We start from the raw sequence: 23,554 nt of genomic DNA on the forward strand, positions 1-23,554 counted from the left end.
GAAAATAATTCATATCTCCATGTCTTCAATAGTGAGGTGGGTGTATCTAAGAAAAAAGGTACCAAGTGTGACAACTTGAGAAGAAAAGTTTACAGATAGAGAATCTCACACAAGTGTTGTTTGATATCAAATATATGAACACAAGTTGATAAAAGTGGAAAAACTCCAAGGCTTGATATTTTTTACATCAAAAGACACATGGTGAGATTTTATTGATCATCCAACATCATTCTGCCAACTTTTTCAGTTTGTAGACAGTAATAAGCAGTGTCTCACCAGAGCGATATCTCCTGTGGGAGCCAGTTTTTAATGATAATGCATAATTGACTTTACATACCTGTCAACTCTCACTCATCTCGCGTGAGTATCACGCATTTATAACCTACCCTATGTCACGCTCACATGCAAGGTTGGGAAATTCTCATGCATTCATTTTAAAATGTAGATAAAAATATTTTGAAACGATTTCCTCTTTCGATTTATCGCGATTGAAACCAACACGGTGGGACTGGGTTCACTCTTTCGCCTTTCGCTCAATAACTTGTTGTTATATCAGAATACATGCTCTGTAAGGCCATTTAAATGGTCTTAAATCATTTGAAACCAGTTTTAGCCGGGGATACTTAGAACCCCCTTAGTCCTTGCAGCCCCTGCACCCTGGCTTCTCACTCATTTAGACATCTAGGGGTTGACAGCTATGACTTTATCATCCAAAACTGACTGCCACCGTGAAGATCCGGGTTAGAATGGGTCTTCAGCAACCCATGCTTGCCGTAAAAGGCAACTGATGGGATTGGGTGGTCAGACTCGCTGACTTGGTTGATGCATGTCATCGATCCCAATTGCGTGGATCGATGCTCATAATGTCAATCACTGGATTGTCTGGTCCACACTCGATTATTTACAGGCCGCCGTGATATAGCTGGAATATTGCTGAGTGCGGTGTTAAACAACAAACCAAACCAACCAACCCACAGGAGATATGGCTTGGTTGAGATGGAGCGATATCTACATTGTAGATTGTACATTGTAGATATCGCTGTGATGAAATTGCATCACAATGCTTTTCAGACCATTGGGTTGTCATTGGTTACCATGACGTCACAATCAAATGATTTCACTAATGGCCCTGCTACTGAAGCTGTGAGCAATACTTTATACACTTAAGACACTGCTTATTACTGTCTACAAACTGAAAAAGTTGAAAGAATGATGTTGGATGATAAATAAAATCTCACCCATGTGTCTTTGGATATCAAATATATCAACACTTGTTGATATATTTGATATCCAAAGACAGTCGGGTGTGATTCTCTATTTATGCATGTAAAAAAATGAGAACATGGTCAAAATGCAAACGTCAAATATACAGCAAAATTTAACAACGTATAAATTCAAAACATCCATTCGGCTCAGAATATTATTTGTTCTTCATGGTAAAATGTCACTATTGCTCAATAGTACATCAGTTTGAAGGGAAATTCATTGAGGTGTTATTTTTGTGTGACCCCTGTATGGATTGAAACAGCATCAAGCTGTCTTGGTGTGTCTTGAGAAGTACTTTTTTGTGTGCAGAGTTAGACGACTGATCACTCTGTAAAGCAATAAAGTCTAAATCTTCACACAAGCAATTCTTTCAGTTGTCAATAAATTGTTGTGATCAGTTGTTTGGCCTTTGAGTGTATGTGCAGAATGTCATGAAATGAGTTCTAGTCTCTTTCCTAAATATACATGATCTGTTGCAGAAGCTTAGCCTTAGTGACTTTGGAGAGGACCATTGCAGAACTGTCCAGAAGATTGGAGATAATGTGACACTGCTAAACCTAGAGAATGGATTCTATCCATATGTTGCAAGGATGAGGGTATGTGAATCATTTAAGTTGCACTTTATTTTACCTTTCATTTTCCTCAACAGACCACCTGTTCCACATAAAATACAATGAAGGATCTGAAAGAGGTCAGATGTGCACTGTCAAGCAAAACATACATACTCATAGAAAAAGTAAGGGCCTGCATGGGGTGTGTTGGAATCAGGAATCCTATGTGATGATTAAGTCAAATGTCTAGTCCAGGTCACAAAATGCATTGAAATGACTGTAAAGTTTCATTCAGGAAGTATTGAAGGAGAGAAGGAGATTTCATCTTTGGATATCATAAAGCTATAAAGCCATTTACAACCAACCCCCAATGACAGAACCAATGTGCAAACTGTATGAATCCGTGTAGAGGATTCTTACAAAAGTTTGCACATTGGTTTTTCGATTCATACCTCAACGAACCGAAAAAAATACACAGTCAATGCTTATAATTAAATTTGACAGCATAAAACATGTTTTATCTACAATAGTTTAACCCAAAAGTGTTGTATATATCAAAACAGACAAAAATGACAAGATTGATAAACATTCCAGGTGTAGGAATACATACTATGGCGTGACATGAATCAGGTGATTGTTTAATTTATGCACATAAATTGACATGCCTACACTGTCAGTAGCCAATCAACGGAGAGCAGGATCATAACAATGTTCATTGGACCTGTCAGTTAAGACAAGAGGCGAAAAGAACTGCAACAGTCAGACTGTAACGAACTGGAAGAAATATGTCCGGGAGAAGGCGGCTGTTTCAAATTACATGGTCAGTTACAGCCAGATTCAAACATTACTTCCCTGATTACGGTAAAACACAGTTGGAAAAATGCTAGTTAGAAAGGAAACCCGAAGACCCGAAGACATGAGGCGAGCAGAAAAATAACAGGCGAGCGAGCCTGCACGTTTGCTGTTTAATTCATTCTCGGTCATCGGTTTCAAAGGGTAGTTTGGACAATGAATATGCATGAAAGTCGCTAAATGTCCTGAGCATGATGATACAAGTGAGCAGAAAGGGAATTCCCCCGACTGTAATATTGGGATTCCCCTACATTCCGAAGTAATTAAAGTAGTGCGCCTCGGTGGGCGTGGCTTAATATTTTACATTCATTGGGAAATGAATGCAATAACACGCGACCAATTCAGCTAATCAGAATACAGGAATTTCGATGAACACAACAAAAATTTAATTATTTTTGTTTAAAAGGAAGTAACTTTCAAACGCATCTGGTCAAAGCCTTGGCAACAAACTGATTACCTTTTTTGCATTGTACAAACTCATTGGGGATTTTTGAGATTATTCACACAGGTAATTTACATCATAAATGCTTGGTTCATTATATATGGGCAGCAATTCAGGCAAAAAATACAAAGTTGAAATAAAGGTCAAAAGTACACAATATAATAGTCAAATGTAATGAAAAGACGTCATATGAAAAGAGAGAACAATGTGTACTAAAGAACGTCAGTGTGCACGAAAGGACACTAAATTGTTAAAGGACGTTGACAATAAAGAACGCCAGATGGTCTGCATTAAGGGTGTGGGGGATTTCTGAAATCAAGGTGATGTCATGAAACCAAAAGGTCTAACTGCTTGTTATTAGGTTAGCTAGAGGCACAGATCGAGATGGGGTTGGGTGGGTGGTGGGTGATTAGCCCATTGGTTAAAGCGTTCACTCAACACACAACAATATTTGAAGTCCATTTCTGGTGTACCCCGCCGTGATATTGCTGGAAACCTTGCTAAAAGCGGCGTAAAACTCACTCACTCAAAATCATACTCACTCTCTCAATAGAGGCACAGATCAAAGTTTTACTGCAATAGACCACTGAGAAGATCTAGCTTTGAATGAGTATTCATCATCCTATAATTATTACAAGAGTTGACTAATTGGAACGAGTGGCCATGTTCGCTGACTTGGTTGATGCATGTCATCGTATAGCAATTGCGTGGATCGATGCTCATAATGTCAGTCATTGCCTGGTCCAGACCGTTGTCATGTAGCTGGAATATTGCTGAGTGTGACGTTAAACAAACAAACTTAAGGGTTGATGATGAATAATATACACATATTGTCGAGGTCAGCTTTCACCTGGTTTGAAAATATCAAACTGTTTCATGATATCGTTTCTGGGTACACAGACAAATTTAGGCAGTGGGCTGCTTCTGTTTTCCCATGTAATGGAAACACCTTTGTAGTTGTTTTTTTTTAGACTTGTGTTTAAGTTTGCATCAACATACATTTATACATTAAGCTGGGATACTGTGAGAAAAATCGAATTCTCTCAATAATGTGCAGAACAATTATCCCTATTTTCTATTATCAGATACAGATGGCAATGAGCACAACTTTCTATCTTCCAAGATTTCAACTGATTGAAATTTTGGATCTCATCAAAGGAGGTTCTCCTGTCAAGTTGCTTGGAGGTATTAAAGGGAACACCAATGGACATCCCTTTATTGACATCCTGACTCCATATTATGAAAGTAAGATCTGTTAAACTTCACTTTGATACCTTAAGTCATTGTCACACGAAGTATTCAAGCACGAGGAAGCAGTAGTAGACATTTTAACAGATTTGAAGTAACATGTTTATTTGTGAATTATATTGACCTCATAAAAGTATTCCTAAAATATACCATTTACTTTTTTAATGAAATAATGCAATTCAAACTTCACATAGAACGGCAAGATTTGAACTGTAATAGATAATTCACGTTGACCAATATGTCCCCAGGAAATTTGTATGATCTTTAATAAAACCAGCACAGGAAATCACACAATACGATTTGATAAGTTCATGTGCAAATGTAATCTCATTTATGATACAAATGATTTTTTAAAAGATATCATTACATTGATTGTCTATAAAACTTGCATGTCAACACAAGTACTAATTAACTGTTTTCTAAACAAATGTAATGAAATCCTGTCTATCAGTTCTACGACAGTCGTAGACTGTGATTGCTGCTTGGCAATGATTGTATTTGACATAAGTTGCAGGAGCAGTTATGGTCTGGATCATCAGATACAATTTGGCCCTAAACAGCACATTTGGACACATCAGACTGGTGGACACAGACAACATGACATTCAAAAATCTTCTTGGGAAGGAGGGGATTAACAATATGGTGTGTGTACATTATTATTTTGTAAGTTATACTGCATTGCTACCTTAATGCTTTTACTGATTTTTTTACTACAAAGACGAAGCTGTGAGAGGTCCAGGCTGCAGAAGATGTTGTTCAAACTAGTTGTATGGCTCATATCCTTCCTCAGCCAATCTCATTAAAATCAGATCTTAGTTCTCGCTACCGCTAAACAAAGATCTGAGGACATCCCATTACGGGTCATGTCAGAACGACCTTTCATCCGACCAATCAGAGCGTCACTTACCAGATCATGAAAGTGACAGTCGGAATGTGATTTCTAATCATACAACCTCGAAAACGTTAACGATCGTTACGGGCTTAACGACTGAATCCATACAATCTAGACCATCTATTAGCCATTCCAGAACGTCCTTTTGTTCAAATTTGTAATCGAGAACTTGTCAAAATATGTTTCGAAGCGTAGTCGCTAATTTGAAATTAATGCCGTAAAGAACGAGGAAGCAGCCTTCTGATTGGTCATTCCATTGGTCGGTCAAAGTTTGTGCAAGGTTGGTCTGACATGACCCCTAATGGGATGTCCTCAGATCTTTGTTTAGTGTTAGCGAGAACTGAGGTCTGATTTTAATGAGATTGCTGCCTTAGCTACACCTTGACCGGAATTGGAGACATCACATATAATCACATAACTGCTAGTCATCAGATTGTTTAGAGGTTTGAGTTATAATCTCTCAGTTTCAACAAAACAGATAGCATCCTTTGCTTTTCCTTTTGGTTACTAATACGTTCATAATTGTATTTAATATAGTTTTGACATGTTATTGTAGTCCCTACAGGTTTACAATTAGCGTAATTTAAGCCTGAATTAGGCCCTTTGCCGCACTTTACTCTGTGCATGTTTTGTTCCATCTGCCATTTGGGATTTGCCACATTGTCTGCATGTCTTGTGCTTTGATATTTCATATTTCTAATTTAGCTCTTGTTCATGTGTTGTTAACAATACTAGTATAAGTTTATACTATAATTCTTAAATTAAATAAAATTTCTCTTGTAAACTGCAATGTTTTCTTACTTTATAGTTTATATCGCATTGCTGTCACTGTCCTGGCTATAAATCAGCTCGTGGTCCCCCCCCCTCAAGTGCCCCAATTGTACGAACCTCTGATCTACGTCGTCACACTGCCACCTTTGCCGTTCTCTTTCCCCTCGTGCCTTGACTGGTTACCTTAGGGTCTTGAGAAAACACCACACCCAACGTGCCGTCCCCAGATGGCCAATCACACTGAGGCTTCCGCAACTCTTGAGGTTGCAGATCAGGTTGACTCTGAGCGTGTGCTATCCCCTACCACACCTCAGTCTTCACTACTAGAGCAGTGTATTTCATACCCTATGATTACCTCTATGTCATCCGTGGCCAGACGTTGCCTCTGGTTTTCCCCATTCCCATGGCCCCTTCCACAACACTGGCACCTCCGCAACCATCGGTGTCTCTCTTTGATCAGCATGTCCCCAGCACCTGTGGCACCTCCACTCCAGTATTGGTGGCGCCTCATGCACATCAAGTAAATACGTCCTTATTGTCATTAGCGACAGCAAGTTCTCCCTAAGAGAACGCCACTACTTTTTGTCGGACTTCTACCTTCTACTCTCAATCTCAACACCGCTCACATAGTCTTTCCCTGCTTGGCCGGCAGTATGATTACCCTTCTGTTGGTATGTCTTTGGGGCTGAATCAAGAATCGGACTGGATGGCAGACCGGTTGGCTTCGGTCGCTCCCTCCCTGGGCCTGGATGTGGACAAAAAGGACACAAATTGGTCCAATCCTACTTCCATCCTGTCAGATCGGATGCTTAATGATTTGATCTTGTCCCTGGATGATTTATCGATGTTGTCCATCACCCCAGTGTTAAAGGCATCTCTTTTCTGGAAATTGGACTTTTCCATTCATGTGTTCGAGGTCGCTAATAATGCGCACTTCCTCAATGACGACTAACATCATATAACTGGTTCCTCTGGGACTAGCACAATGCCAGACACTCAGCTTGCCTTCATTGAGCCCTTGTCTGTTCTGGCCTCCTCTGCTTTTGCTATTGATCAGGACCTCAACTAGGAGAACCACAATAGGGTCAATCATCTGTCACCATATGTCATTCCAGCAGCGCCAAATCGACCATCCCCGAAATCATTTCTGGGCTGCCTTGGCAGAGATCACCACCACTAGGTGGTTATGTCGCCCCAACTGACTGGGACTCTGAGTTAAAGAGGCAACTCCTGCATCAACCCTGGTGCGTGCCCATTCTCTTCAATGGTGCCATCTCGGAAACCCCCGCTTGTGTCTCCAGTTTCGCCCGTGATGAAAGGCCTTGGTTCCAATTTTAAGCCGAAATTATCAGTGTAGGCGTGCTTCTCTAAAACACCCCCCCCAGGCTCTTTGTCTTCTTTATGTGGCAAAACTTGCTCTAAGCCACAGGGGAATTACCAACCTCATTGCACGAACAAAAGAAGATGAGACGGTGAGACTGAATCATCAGGACCCAGAAACCCTGCTTATTTACATTGATTTAACTCGTCCGAACTCAATTCATCCTTCAAGCGCCTGTTTCGCACGGAACAGGACCTCTTCTTGGTACCTAGCGACAGATGGCACAAGATACAGCATCACCTACATCCTGCCTTAAACCAAACTCATACGCTTCATCAATGGCAGGTGCTGATGGGTCTTCTCACATCAGCTCATGACCTGATGTCCAGAGGCACATCTGCAGGGATTGAATGCCCCTGGGTTGTGGTCAGATGTGCAGCACCTGTGGCACATCAACAATCTGGACTGGGGGCTGTCCTTTCTTTGGCAAACAGTGCCCGCCATTTGGATGGACAGCATTACAGTCGTCTGGTGCCTTCGCAATCAGGGGACTCCTCACTTGTCATCTCTACTGTCACCAAACCTTCAAGTTCTTCTAGTTAGTGGATCGACTGCACCTAAGGTTCATTGTCCAACACATTCCTGGTTGTCGCAACAACCTGAATAACACACTCTCCAGACCAGACAAAGTGGATCTTATGGAGTGAATGCTCCACCCCAATGCATTCACCCAGGTATGCCAGCATCTCGGCCAGCAAGAATTGCCAACTCCAGACTTACCTCCCCCCAGTCCCAGATCATCTGGCATGGGCAGTCGATGCCTTCAGCATTCTCTGGACAAGCCTAAAAGCTCTGTTTTTCACCTATATTTTTTTCCAGGGTTCTGCAAAAGATCAAAAGCACAATGAATCTCTCTATGCTTTTGATCTTCCCTGTCCACTGGGCCTTAGGTGCAAAGGGATATTCAGCTAGAGCGGTAAAGGCTACTGCCTTAGCATGTAGGCCTTCTACACACAGTCTCTATGATGACAAGTGGTGTTCCTTGGAATCCTTCTGTAAGGATAAGAACAATAGGACATACCTGATTGCCCTCATTTGGTGCTGATGGTTTCTACGTGCCGCAAAATTACTTAGATCCCAGAACTTCTCTCATTACCGATGTCCTTTCATCTAGAGGATCAACGATCCAAGTTTCGACCCCCGACATTGGAATTGAACTTGGTATTGAAGTCGCTCTGTACTGCTCCCTATCAATCATTCCACTTGTCGTCCTATTTTAATCTCATTAAAAAGACGGTCTTTCTCTTGGCTCCAGTTAGTGAGCTATACACCCTTGACGTCTCCCAAGTGCGGATTGAGCGCAGAGCGCATGGTGCAGTCCATTTGGTCTGTGCTGGGACTACTTTGCTAAGAATCAGCAACATCATGGAGGGTTGATTTTGGTGCTCAGATACGGTATTCATTACCTCCGAGAAGTTGCTCTATAGGATGTACAAGGTGTCCATAGTTTCGATCCCCTAGTTGTGGTGCAGCAGTGTACAAACCCCAGACAGTCCTTACTTACCCTTTTTGCTGTGTCATCACTGGCTTCAACACAACATGACAGTCCTTTAACATAATTTTCACCGCTATTTTGCCCTTTTTGGCAAAGAAATCTGTCTCAACATGCAATCTTGACTGGTTATTCTCCTGGATTGACAATCATAATTCTTAAAACTGAAAAGACATTTTTTCAGAATATCTCGGTGATGAAGCTGAAACATTTTGTAGTTGATTTTGACTATAAGTTTCTTTCAGACACTATCATCTGCAATCAACTTTAACCAGTTTTGAGATGATGTTACAAAATTGAATTGAAAATTGAATTTGAATGTGTGTTGCAATCTGTTTTGTTTTAAAACATTGTTAAATGGGTTCAGATCATGAAAGTCTGAGGGACCAAAAATAAGAGTATTTGCTTTCCCAATCCCAAATTTGAAAATGTAGTGTGTGGATGCTCTACCACTAGACCACGGAGGCGGTCTCACCATTGTGAGAGTTATGCTTATAATGAATTACGGTTATTACGAACTAAAATTAGTGGTCCGTCATAACCATTCTTTGTACTACATTTGCAATAATGTTGCAACAGTATTTTTAACTAACGCAATACCAGAGCCACAGTTAAAGTACTATAATGAAAGCATTGCCAAGCTATAATAAATGCTTTTGTTGTTGCAGTTAATTCTGAGCCAGGGGTTCACTGGCCTTTCTGAACATGCGTTTTAAACAAGTATAACAACAATAGGTCATTATGCAACATTATACAGAAATATATATCAACCATAACATGGTTTAGGTAGGAGATATCACTCGAATCGAATCTGTTGATATTTATTATGATTATGATTATTGTTGTTATTTATATCATTATTATCATTATCACTTGAATCCATTGATCCTGGAAATTAACTAGCTCCTTCAGGGGTCACTGATTCTGAATCAGATTCTCTTGATTTCTCCATTATATGACGTGTCAGACGTATTATTGTTTTCTTTCAGAACACGATCACTGTTGTGGTGGAATTCCTCTCTGGAGAGACAAAGGAGCTGACCACTGGTGAAGATGTCATCACTGAAACCTGCGTTATATCTGTCGAGTCCCCCACTGACTGAAGCAGCATCATGAGAGACATGCAGAACCGCAGCAGCCCTTCACTGAATCCTTGCCGCCTTTCCACTTTATGGATTCCTATTTTCCTAAAATTTTGAATCTTGTGGCATGGATATAGGAGAAGGGAAAATGCTGTTCTGCATTTTAAAAAACTGTCAATCATGTGGGTGTGGCAAATCACTGCTTCTGGCAGTAAATATCTCAAAGTTGAGGTTTTAATTACTAGTATATATCAAATAATGTGCTTGTTAGACATGTTTATTCTTTTCCTTTAAGCATTATAAAAACTAACCTTAAAACCAGATAATAAGAGACTCATTCCCAGAAGTTTAGACACGTTCAATCATTTTCATTCTGTGCTACCAAAGCAATAATTTCAAAAGCAAAGACAGGTGTCAAATGAATAAAATAAGATGGCCATTATGCAGTGTAGTGGCGACCAAGTCTATTGTTTGTCAACTAATAAAATGAGGCCTTGTACAACTCGGGAAATCTGTGTGTGTGATCCTTTCTCAAGCCTACCATTGCCTGACATTGAAGCATATGTGCAGAGCCAATGTTTGCTGGGCAAGAACATGGATATTCCTATATCATCCCAACAGGAATGTCTGGTACCAAGACATTTTTCCCATGAATTCCAAAACAAACAAAAAGAAAACAAAATTTCAAATAACCATTGCAGTATGTTTGTCAAATTTTGTAAAAGCGATTTTTCTCCTGCTGTTCATAAGAGGAATTGCCGTTTCTTTTAAAACCAATATAATGAGAGTGTTCATTGGTCATAGAATTCTCTGGCACCCCTTGTTGGTTACAAATAGCACTACACTGCATAGCAGCCCTTTGTATTTAGTGGGAGTAAATTAAAAACTGACATATTTCAATCCATATACATGCTACTGGTACTGTGATGAATAAGGTAGACTTGCACAAGTTTCTAAGGCAATAATTATTCATTTAAAGTCATTATTTCTAGATTATATAAATAATAAGAACAAGATGTCCCCAAAAATGACTTCCATCCTTACTCCACTACTCTAGACTTGCCTATTATAAGGAAAGAATTGGAGAAAGGCTATGAACAAGGCCGTTTAGTATGAGTTCTGTTTATATTTTATTTTCACATTTCGGCCCAACTGAAAACCATTTAAGTGTTGTCTATCTTGCTTCTGCAGTGAAGTCATTGCAGTGATCCCTTATAAAGAAACGGGGACTTGAAATTATCTTTCTCTGGCAGACAAAACATTAATAAGACAGTACTCCATAAAGAAACAGGAATCATATTGGGATATCATGCACCTAAACTACCAACACAGAAGTTTCTGTTACAATCATATATGTTCCAAAAGTACAATTCCGTGTGTGATCAGAATAAAACAAAATCATACAACACAATTTATGACACATTGTTCTTACAGTACAAGGACACTTTGAAGACTTTTTTCCAAATGAAAATTCTACTTTTGACAAAAATTTATACCAAAGAGAAACATGAGAGAAAGTTTCAAAATCATGTTTCTCATTTTGATTTTTTCCATGATTGGTGAACTTTTCTGATAGTTTGGAACTCTTGACATAGAGTAAAATAGTGGTGTGTGGTTGCTCTACAAAGACAACTATCAATGCTCGTGGCATAATGTAACATACAAAGTGTTTAAAGTCCTGCCTTATTCAAGCAACTATTTTGTATACCATTCATATACCATTAAGTGCCTGCCTTAAATTTTGATGTGCACAGGCAGCTGTTTTATAAAGTGGCAGCTAATTATTGCAGAGATTGTAAGTCACGCTATAGCCTTTTTTCATATTGTCAGAGAATCTATTATATGGTCTCTGATATTGTATTGTTACGTATAGTGATATCTTTTATTGCTATTTTTCAAAATAGATCTGTGATAGTCTAGTTGTTTATACAGTCCATTGTTGGTTTTAATATCGTCAAAATTTATTTACCGTATTCGACCCAATAAGTGCCCAGCGCACTTAAAATAAAGACAGAAGGGGTGGGTGCTTATTGGGACCAATTCAGAGTCAAATTGGCGTAAATTCATCAGTTTGCCTTAAGTCACAAATATCTAAAATAAACAGAATCTTGGGAAATTGGCGCTAATTGGGTCGAATACGGTATTAGGAAAGTATAACTTTTCATAGTCACAAGATGGCTGAAATACTGACTTTAAATTTTAACTCACTCACTTGAGTATATACCTGGTATATGTTTTTGATGTCTTATACTGGTGGTGGGTTTCTATATTCAAATCTTGTGTTGTTAAGGAACTCAGTACAATCACATACCGGTATATAATATGAGTTATTGTACAAGGCATAATTGTAATAAACAGCTATCAAGCACATCCTTATCTTTTCCCTTATCATGCAAGATGCATGTATGTCATCATCACACATGCAAAGCATGAATCAAATAATGTTGACAGGTACCATATTTCTTGAGTGCCGGGTATAGTGCACAAACACCCCGTCAAGGGGATTTAGAATTTTGGGGAGAACTTTTTTTTTATCATATCCCTTCTGTGAATAACAAACCTGGGGTCAATATAAAAAATCACAAGACATACTAATTTATCATATAAATTGTATTTCCTATAGTGATGGGCATTGTTATGTATGTAAAGCTTAGGATTACCGTGTGTATTTATAACTTAGTGCATTATATAAGGACATAACCCCATTAAGTTGGGCTCTGCTATCCTGCAATAAAGCGGAAGTTGAAATTGAGACGAGGTGTTATTTGGATGAAATGGTCGCGGATGAGAAGGTACTGATGGAATGCAGAAATGAGCTTAACTCTTAACAACCATTGCCAAGCAACCCCTGTTGATTACCAATGCAGCAACCGCTGCCCTGCAACTACTGTTGCCAAGCAACCAATTTTGCTAACCAATGCAGCGACCATTGCCAAGCAATCCCAGTTGATTACCAATGCAGCAACCGCTGCCCTTCAACAGCCTTTGCCAAGCAACCCATGTTGATTACCCATGCATTGACCGCTGTCAAGCAACCCATGTTTCTATGCAACTACCACTGCCAGGCAAGTACCATGGCCAAATATTGAGCGAGGGCAACTATTGTTGCCAAGCTGACCATCCGCTGTAAAGCTAACACAAAGCCATCTGCTGTAAAGAAGAATGGATAAATTGGTTCCTGTGGGCAACCCTGTCCTATATAATTTATAATTTGGGATGTATCCCAAGACGCCAAATGTAACTTATAATGCAGTCCACCAGCACCCCGCCACCAGCACCAAGGTGCTTCCCCACAACCACGACCATTCGCGGTCATGTATTAGGAAAGCATAAGGGGTGGCTTGGGTGGTCAGGCTTGATGACTCAGTGGATAACGTAACCTCAGAGAGTGAGGGGCCATTGCTCATAGGGAGTGAGTGAGTGAGCGAGTGAGTATGGTTTTATGCTGCTTTTAGCAATATTCCAGCAATATCACGGCGGGGGACACCAGAAATAGGCTCCACACATTGTACCCATGTCGGGAATAGAACCCAGGCCTTCGGCGTGACGAGCAAACGCTTTAACCACTAGGCCACTCAACCAGCCCCCAATAATATTTTCCAATACTTGTATTGGATACATAACTGTATATATGATATTCCTTGAATACTTTAATTTACACCCTGCTTTACATCACCTGCACCATGACTGTGGAATTTTTACACATATTCATTTTTTATATATTGTACTAAAAGCCTACATTAGTCTAGGTAAAACTGAACCAAGTCTAGTTTCCTTTATTCCACATATGAAAACAACAGAGGAGGAAAGATTTTTTTTGAAATAATAAATAACAATTATTTCAAAGAAAAGTTTTCAAAGACAAAGTGTTAATTTACCATTTTCTAAAGGTACCATTGACTAAAAAAAAGCCCAGAGACTCTTCATTTCCAGATACTGCAGAAATCTAGACTTGCCAAACATTATAGACTTGCATGGGTTATATTTGATATGTTTGTATCAGGGTCTGTAAGTCAGACTAGGTCTATCACTCAATGATTCACTCACTTTATAAAGCCAATTTATAGCCGTCTGTAGTGCCATGTGGAAATTGTTATCTTGACAGCGATGAAACTGGAAATCCGCCACCATTATGATCGTTACAACGTCCTCCGCCTACCCTGGTCTTCTCCTTTGGCACAACTTGTCCAATCGCTATCAGAGGATGATGGTCGCCAGGATCGTGCCAGACTCGGAGAAGAACTTCAAGGCAGTTAGTTAGATCAACACTGTAGATTGTTGTGGAATATGACTGATCGGGGCAGACGAACAAATCGGCTTATTGAATTGTAAATTCGGTTCATATCGATGGTGCCCAGGTCGAGGATGACCCCATCAACTCAATTCCGGAATTTGCGACCCATGGCATCGGAAGACAGATACCGGATGTAAACAAAGCAGACGACAGTAATATAAAGAGATAGAGATTTATATTAAATTCATTAGCGGGGCAGACGATAAATTTAAACGCGATGACATTATTGTAACGTGGATCATATGAAGACCCGCCTCCAATAGGTTAATCGCCAATACTTATGACTTGTCCACTGACTGTAAATAACCAAATAGTTGCTGTCCGACTCAGAACTCGTCGATGACAGTACAAACACAGTATTATATGTAAAGCTGCATGGTAAAGCTATATGTCTGAAATAACATTTACTTCCCATTGACGTAGTAAATCTTAAAACCTATCTCAAATGGTGACTTTGTGCATAAGCCTATCCTAAATTTATCCTGGAACATTCATATTAAACTGCGGCATGGTATCTCAGTGAGCTAGCACTATAAATCGGCATCAGTCCGGATTAGTACAAGCAGCCAGATACACCTGCATGCACGTCGCTATATAAGTGCAATAATCTTGGACGCAACGTTAAACCCAATTTCACCTCACCTCACGATTATATACGCTTCAGCCAGGTAATGTCTGTTCAACACTTTATGTAAAGGGGCACGGGTGGCTCATTCGTCTAAGGCCCGTGCTCGTGGGTTTCACCGAAATGGTAAACGTCTGAGACCTGCATCACTTCGGGCTTTCCTCCCACATTAAGCGATATAACTGGAACACTGTTAAAAGCGGCGTTAAACCCAACTCACTCAATCACTTTATGTAAACGGTTACAGAACATATATGTATTGACAAAGCCTATTTAGACAAAAATAATACTTACGTTGGTATGGGTGAAAAAAGGCTTTGACGTTGAAGCTGCTAATGTTCCCACACGTTAGTGACTGGAGTGGTGGTGGTAGCTGTGGGGTCGGTGGCAGCGTCGGCACTCGCCAATTGCAGATCTTCAACAATGGCAAACACCTCATCTGTTCAGGGGAACGAAATGCATCGACAGTCAAGCTGACTGCCTATTCAGTTCCTACCCAGCATCGTTTTTTAACATGAACGTATACACGTTGGTAGAAATCACTTTAACTAGGTAACCCATCATGAAACACAAAAGTTTTGAACAGAAGTTTGCATATCAGCGAAATTCTTGCCAAGCAGCATAACAATAGACAATGAGCTCTGGTGTCTTATTAACATCTCTTTGGACAGGAGCGCAACGCGACTAATTTTAAGTGTAAGCAAAACCAATTGTATGTGGGCTAAACGAGCGTTCTGCAGTGTCAGAAGTGGCTGGCATTGTGACCAGTGTAAAAATCACCTACATTGTCACATTGCTCGTTTCCACTCACTGAAATGCCCATGTCCTCTACATTTCTCGGAAAGAACGTCTTGACGTACTCATACAGCTTTATGTGAGAAGACCCTGTTTACATGCAACAGATGTGGTCAAGAGTATACGACAATGGCACATCACTCCCCACCACCCCACTCCAGTGACCTGCGCTCTGAGTAAACATACCCGTTAACGTAAGGGTAAATGAGATCAACACACGAGAAGGGCAAGGTTATGCCTTGGAGTGGAACAACGGGTGGGAAAAGAAGTAAAAGTACGGATTGGAGTACGTCAACATTAAAGAGTTCTCAACGACCCCAACTGGTTGTTCGCGACATGCTTTTAACGGCGAGTCTCGTGATTTGATTTTTATCCACGTGAACAAGAATGAGGAGATTTCTGCTGTAAACAGCTCGCATACAAAACAGTGTTATCAATCATCTACAGAGGGAGATTAAAAAGGGTTAGGTGAAGTGGGGTGTGTGTTAAAATTAGATTATCTAAAGAACGAGAGAATGGTAAGGTCAAATTTGTTGAACCTTATTTTAAAACCATGATGATTAATGCTACAGTTTAACAGAACAATGTGACGGAATTGTCAAAATCATCATGAGAACGCTAGACTATTTGAGGGGGAGGATTCAGATCTCATTTTGAAGAAGTCCTGTCTATAAAAGCTCACTGTTGTTCGTTTTTGTCCGTTCAGGGTTCTACATATATCCCTTTACCGATAGCATTAAAGAATAGAAGGAAATATTGGAAACAGTGATGGCGGGTGTTTCTTGTATTCTGGCATAGCACATCTCCACCCAGGCCCGCCCTCTTCCCATCGTGAATATGACGTCCATTACTTGAAACATGCAGATAAGTTGGATATAACTGACATCACGTTTCCAATATCTCTGAATCATATTTCAAAATTTGAAGCTCTTAATCTATCTATTAATAGCTATGGCTTTGACGAAAGTAACGAACAGACCGACGAAAAACCCCAGTGATGTGTTTATCAACCAAGTGCATATCACCAAAGTAGAATCTCAGACCACTACCGACCAATCTCGTGAAAATCAGAGCTGAGTTCTGGATGCCGCTAAACAAAGTAGCGAGAACTAAGATCTGATTTTAATGAGATTGACTCCCGACAGATGCATAGATCTCTTACTGTTAACTGATGATCACAACGCTGTCTTTGCTTTGATTGGGTCAAATCCAGTAGGGGTTGTTACTGTTGGTTTGTTGTTTAACGCCGCACTCAGCAATATTCCAGCTATATGACGGCGGTCTGTAAATAATCGAGTCTGGACAAAACAATCCAGTGATTGATATCATGAACATCGATCCACGCAATTGGGATCGATGACATGTATCAACCAAGTCAGCGAGCCTGACCACCCAATCCCGTTAGTCGCCTTTTACGGCAAGCATGGGTTGCTGAAGACCTATTCTACCCCGGAATCTTCATGGGTCTCCAGTAGGGGTGATGTTAAGAGATCTGTTTGCAGACAGTGTTTGTGACGATTTTCATCTCAGGGGGCTTTAGATAAACATATGGAGTATTGTTATCAAAAGGCCCAAAGAATAAATATGCCTTTAGAAAATGAAAACTCACTCACTCACTCTTGCCTCCTTCCACAGCATCTCCATATGATTGTAAATTATTTTGCTTGTGATGGGAAGATTTGTTAGGCTAGAATTATAACAAAACGAAAATGTGTGTATTTATACTTACTGTATAAGCAAAAGAACCTTTAGGGTACGGAAATTCCCAAATGACAGTGTGTTGTGTACAAGGTTAACATAAGCTTACTCCACGGTTTTACCATCATAAGATCATCAAACACCAAAATCATGTTTGTGAGAGGCTTCAGACCAAGAATACAGTTCACTTTAACTAGTCAACCCATCATGAAACACAAATCTTTTGAAGAGATGTTTGCATATCAGCGAAATTCTTGCCAAGCAGCATAACAATAGACAATGATCTCTGGTGTCTTATCAAACATCTCTTTGGCCAGGAGCGCAACGCGACTAATTTTAAGTGTAAGCAAAACCAATTGTATGTGGGCTAAACGAGCGTTCTGCAGTGTCAGAAGTGGCTGGCATTGTGACCAGTGTTTTCACAGCTATGATAAACCACCTACCACTATAGCCCCAAGGTGCCTAAAGATTCCGATTTTCACGTTAGACAATAAATATCATGTTCGACCGTGTAGAGTTTGAATTAATCATTTACTGCATAGGTAATTAATCGAGGTTTACTTATTTTTATTTTTAAATTGTGCGTTTTTAGGTCTTTGAAAGGCATTTAGAAGTGATTCACATAAAGAAGAGAATATATGGATGTAACTTCTTTATTATTAGGAACACAACGTTTCGGAGTATATATGCTTACTCCTTCATCACGTGTTTTTTTATGTGCCTTTTTAGGTGTAAAAACAGATTGTGTTTTTTCTAAGGTGCGAAGCAAGAGTTTTTCTGCTACAATGGTATTTTCGCCGCTGTTGGCGTTTTGCAGTATTTTGATAGTCAGGTAAGTCTTTCCACTACATGTACCATCGATGACAGAAATTGTGGTTGGAGAAGAGAAAGGTAGTAAAACGTTGATCCCATGTTGGTCCAAAGTAAAGGTATTATGGAGTTGTTGGCAGTCGTATTTAAGCCGCTCGTGGCACAAGAGGACGTCTCATACGTTTAGCTTGACGGAGAAGGTTCTGTTCAGCATCATTCCTCACGTGACGCACATGTTGAGTTTAGATATGAATGGTATCAGTTGTGATGTCGAATGATATGTGTTTGACACTGTTATCAGTAGTGATGTTCACAGACATGCGTCGTAAAATCCTAAAATAGGATTTAGCTGCAAGTAATGATACTGCGTTTGACACTGTTATCAGTAGTGATGTCCACAGAGATGCGTCGTAAAATCCTCAAATAGGAGTTAGCTGCAAGTACCTCTTATTCCCGTTGCGTGTTACAGGTATGCGCCCATTCAGCAGATCTCTGACAAAAGCTTTGACGGCTTTGATTTGTGCACAAGACATATTACGTATGTCGTCTAGTGTCCATATTAATTTTGTAGAATGAGATGTCTCAAAAAGTTGTTATGGGTTAAAACATATCTGGTCATGGTCTGTTGTTAATGACGTCTCGCTTTAGCCTGATAACATGATCCCAAACAGGGAGATTAAATATTTTTTAATAGGGATATTACATACATGTATTAAACAATATTGCAATTAATGACGAATGTAGTTTGATACATTCTCGCCATTGTGGAGCTTACCAACTGTAAAGGTTGACACGATATGGGAAAGTGGTGTCTGGGGTTTACCTTTCTGAATCAAATAATACAAACAATAAAATCCACAAACACTCGAGATAGACTGTTGTTATATCTAAATGTTGATGAATGTTTATTTCATGAAATATACAAAGACTTTATAATAAAACACGGGTGTGTGTCCGTAACTATAAAAAAAAACACAAATTGACCCTGGTTATTTGTAAAATAGAAACCTACCCAGTGTTGCCCCGGTGATTGAACAACATCAGCGTTCACAATGTCTCCCTCATCACGAAGATGCTGCGCAGGAGGTTTGACTTTCCAGAGTGTCTCTAACATACACCCCCACGACATATCCTCGTAATGCTGGGTCGCTGTTAATGGCGCTTGTTTTACTTTCACAAATACATTCTTAACTTCGCGATGCTGATTGACAGAGCTATTTGATTGAGAGGACTGCTCAGTGCTACCGTGAACTGAACTTCTAGTCTGAGGTTGCCTGATTTGACCAAGTTTAGGTAACTGTCGTCGATAGACAGCGGTTCTACATTAAAGACGAATAGTGCGTTGTCAAATGAAGCTCTGTTCTTTGACTAAAGTTGCCTTTGTCCTCTCTCCATGCGTTGGTACAGCAGGAACACGTTGTTGGTCAGTATATATGAGTATATACCCCCTATGTGCAAGTACTTATATACATAAGGGTATATATTTTTATTTACTGACCAATAATGATCTTTATATTGCCATGCCTTGAAATATATGTTCCGTGATTCAACGGGGATGATATTGTATAGTTAACCACTTGATAGCCTTTCGAAGCGAGGCGGTGACATCAGCTGATCGATCGTATATTCCAGGTCGCTTTGTTGACGTTTCGCAATCGGTACTCTACAAGTACTGCCCTTGATGTCTGCATATCATACTTTGAAAAATATAGTACAGTCACATTGTATATGTACCCGTACCTACCCTGTATAACCGCCTAACCATTCCTGATACGTGTTCATGTTGAGTTTAATTAGCCGTATTTGTTTACGTTTATTTGGTGCTTTGAACGATTTAAGACTTGAAACAAACAGTGATGTAAATATGACAATTAATATTGCAAGCTTACATTGGCTTATCAGTATACCTTGTTTTCTATGTTTTATAATTCTAAACTGATGTTTCAAATTCTTACACAAACAAATAGTGTTATTCTTTTTTCTCTTTACATCAATAGATAGCTGCATTGCACAATGTTATAATTTTAATTGATATCATTGTATATCTTTGCACGTGGACTAGTATTAGATTACACATGCACAACTTTTTAGCAGTCATGATATACGAATATAATACGTTTTATGTAAAATCAAATAACATAAATAAATGCATTCAGAGATATCTACATGGAATGATTGTGGAGTTAAATTTGCATTTTATTATATACATTGTAAAATCATATTTGCAATATCATTATACCTCATAAATAAACTTAATACTACAGTTGTGCTGTTGAAATCAGGATATATCGTTACAGCAGGATAGTGCATAGGTTGTAAGAGAAATAACTTGTCAACATAATATAAGTTGCCAAAACAAGAAAATACAGCTATCGTGTACATTTATATATGTATCATACACATCTTGTGGGGTAGTCAGTATGATTTGTTGTTTGTTGGGACAAATATCTGTATTTTACCACTATTTTATCAGTATTTATAATTATGTAAGAAATGGTGGATCAATGAATTAACACCTGTGATGTCTAAAACACTAAATATGAATGATGTCAAAGGGCAGAATAATATGGGTAAATCTCTTATTTCAAACTATTTCCAACTATGATGACAGGTGGGTATTGCAACTGTGTACTGGTTGGTTGTTGGATGCATGGTACATTTTCATTTGGTATATTTCTAAAACACAGAATAAAAACAAACCAAGAAATCAGATGAAGAGGAAATGTTGACATAACAGTAATATTTAAATCATTTGTTTTATTCCAATCTCATTAAAATCCAATCTTAGTTCTCGCTACCGCTAAACAAAGATCCGAGGACATCCCATGAGGGGCACGTCAGAACGACCTTTCATCCGACCAATCAGAGCATCGCTTACCAGATTATTACTCCGAACGATAGTTACGGGTTTAACGACTGAATCCATACAATCTAGACCATCTATTAGCCATTCCAGAAGGTCCTTTTCTTCAGGTTTCATATTTGTAATCGAAAATTTGTCAAATTTGTTTCGAAGCGTGGTCGCCAATTTGAAATTAGTGCCGTAAAGCACGAGAAATCTGCCTTCTGATTGGTCATTCCATTGGTCGGTCAAAGTTCGCGTAATGTCGGTCTGACGTGACCCGTAATGGAGAGAACTGAGGTCTGATTTTAATGAGATTGGTTTCTATTCTGAACGTTATTTATTCTTCAATTGATAAATTATAATAAAGGCACGGGTGTATAATGATTAGAGATCCGTCGGGAAAGGCCTGTCAGAGATGTCTCTGTGCTGAAAATGTAAGCGTTCTCCAGTTTTATTACATTGAAGTCCACGCTGGTATGAAAAGTAATTGTGATATTTGAAAGCTGCAGGTGTTTAGGACTTGTCGTCGGAAATAACACAAAGGCCGATTTTCATGTCGTTTTCCCCGCTATCTTCCATCGTGTCAATTCGTGTTTTAGTTGAAGCAGAGACCATTGGTATATGGTCTCTGGTTGAAAACAGAACAAATGTTGATATTCTAAACTAATAATCACCACAAAATAAGTGTTGGTTTGAAATATTCAGTCGTAAACGACCGTTTTTGAATGAAGATGCAACAGGGCCACGTTTCAGCTTGGCTCCGTCTCTACCAATCTGCCAACAGAGAGCGCTGGCATAAGTCTTTTTCCGGGCTGGGCGAAATTGCCGAACGGAAGATTGTGTCTCTCCATGCCACTAGGATAAGGATATGGATAAGTTTTATTATATACTGAAAGGTCTCAGGCCCATAGTACAGTTCTGTTTTCGGGAGTGGTGTCAGATCCGTTTAGCAGGTCATATTCTAATTAACATAGCATGCTGAATGAACGTTGATAGATTTTTTAGAGTATCTTTATCAGTTGTTGACATGATCGTTGTACATTTTTGTAGAGTGGGGTGTACGTAAAAAGGCAGATCAATATATTGTCTTCTTAACTGTGGTCGTATTCTGGACAAACTAACAGAAAATGAAAGTCATCTTCAATCACATTTAATTCACATTGCTCACATATTTTCAATTCTCTGGCTCTGTTTCCATGCCTCCCTCCCTTCTTCGATCTGAAGTCTATGAGAGCTGCATCTAAATTGTGCTAACATATTCTAAACCTTTTTAAATTGATATCAAACAAATAGTATTCTGGGGAAATAGTTGTCGTAAAAAGCTTGTGATAATTGCATTTTTCCGAACTTAAAACATGCCATGACCATTTTTGTAAGTAAATATCCTTAAGTCTTTGACGTATAGATACTAAAAACGAATCTGGATTGTTAGGTACACATTAATTATGATAAACATACCCATAGCCGCATTCATTTAATAACGACTTTATATCATATACCCATTTGCGGATTCCATGTTTTTCATACAATAACATCATATTATAACATTTTCTAAGTAATCTATCAATAGGCATTTTAGGAATCTTGGACCAATACTTGATAATTCTAATATGTTGAAATATGTAAAGTGCTACACGTCCACATTCACCATATACCATAACACTCGATGTACAGTTTTTTTTATGCCAAGGAATCGTTTACAAGCATATAGATGGACCAGTTCAATAGTTCTGTATTGAGTACGTCCCCAGACCTCTGCTCCATATAAAAGAATTGGAGTAATTTTTGTATCAAATATTTTAAAAAAGGTTTTATATGAAAGATAAGTGAAAGCTTTTAAACTATGTAAGATTCCCATTAGTATCTTTTTTGCCTGTGAAGGTTACCCCCAGATATTTATAAGAAGTGACAATTTGTTCCGTGAGTTGAAGAACCATTTTTCCTTATTTGATAGTTTATTTCCCTTTTTAAAAACTAACACTTTCTTTTTCTCAATGTTAACTTGGAAATTACAATTAGAACAGTACAGGTCCAGTTGATCTATCAAATTCCGTAAACCTTTATCGTACTAGAGAACAGGACTATGTCAACAGCAAAAAGTAACAAAAAAGCCACTAGTTGTCGCAGCGCACATTGATCCGGGAACCATACCAGCAGCCTGATTCCCTGGCTCAAGCCTCAAGCTCTTTCCAAGCGCGTGACACCTTCATTACATAGTATAGAGAGCACCACGAACGAACTATCGCTGTGAGGAGCTTATCCCTTAAGCTGGGCCCCGTCTCCAATATCACAAGTTGACGACGCGCATAGGGAGTCGGGAACCAGCTTATTTAAGCTGGCTCCCTATGTAAGCTGGTCGTCAACTTGCGTATATTGTGATATTAGAGACGGGGCCCAGCTTAATTCCCTATGCACGTCGACAACTTGCGATATTAGAGACGGGACTAGCTTAACTGGCTGTGTAGCGCCAGCGCAGCATACCCAAGGAACCAGGCTGCCACACCAGCGGA

At 39.3% G+C, this 23,554-nt stretch overlaps 1 protein-coding gene across 1 annotated transcript; it reads left to right on the top strand.

Annotated features, from left to right (window-relative positions):
• Positions 1–12: 12 nt before the first annotated feature.
• LOC139479326 (uncharacterized) lies at positions 13–10,171 on the top strand (the record flags this gene model as incomplete). The annotated part of the gene is made up of 5 exons (XM_071262185.1): positions 13–36; positions 1,746–1,862; positions 4,197–4,356; positions 4,874–5,001; positions 9,885–10,171. Coding segments are annotated over 5 exons (543 nt in total), but the record flags the coding sequence as incomplete, so codon positions are not given.
• Between the last annotated feature and the right edge of the window lie 13,383 nt (positions 10,172–23,554).

The sequence above is a fragment of the Haliotis cracherodii genome, unplaced genomic scaffold (genome assembly GCF_022045235.1).
Source record: "Haliotis cracherodii isolate W230 unplaced genomic scaffold, xgHalCrac1.p SCAF_4, whole genome shotgun sequence".
NCBI lineage: Eukaryota > Metazoa > Mollusca > Gastropoda > Lepetellida > Haliotidae > Haliotis > Haliotis cracherodii.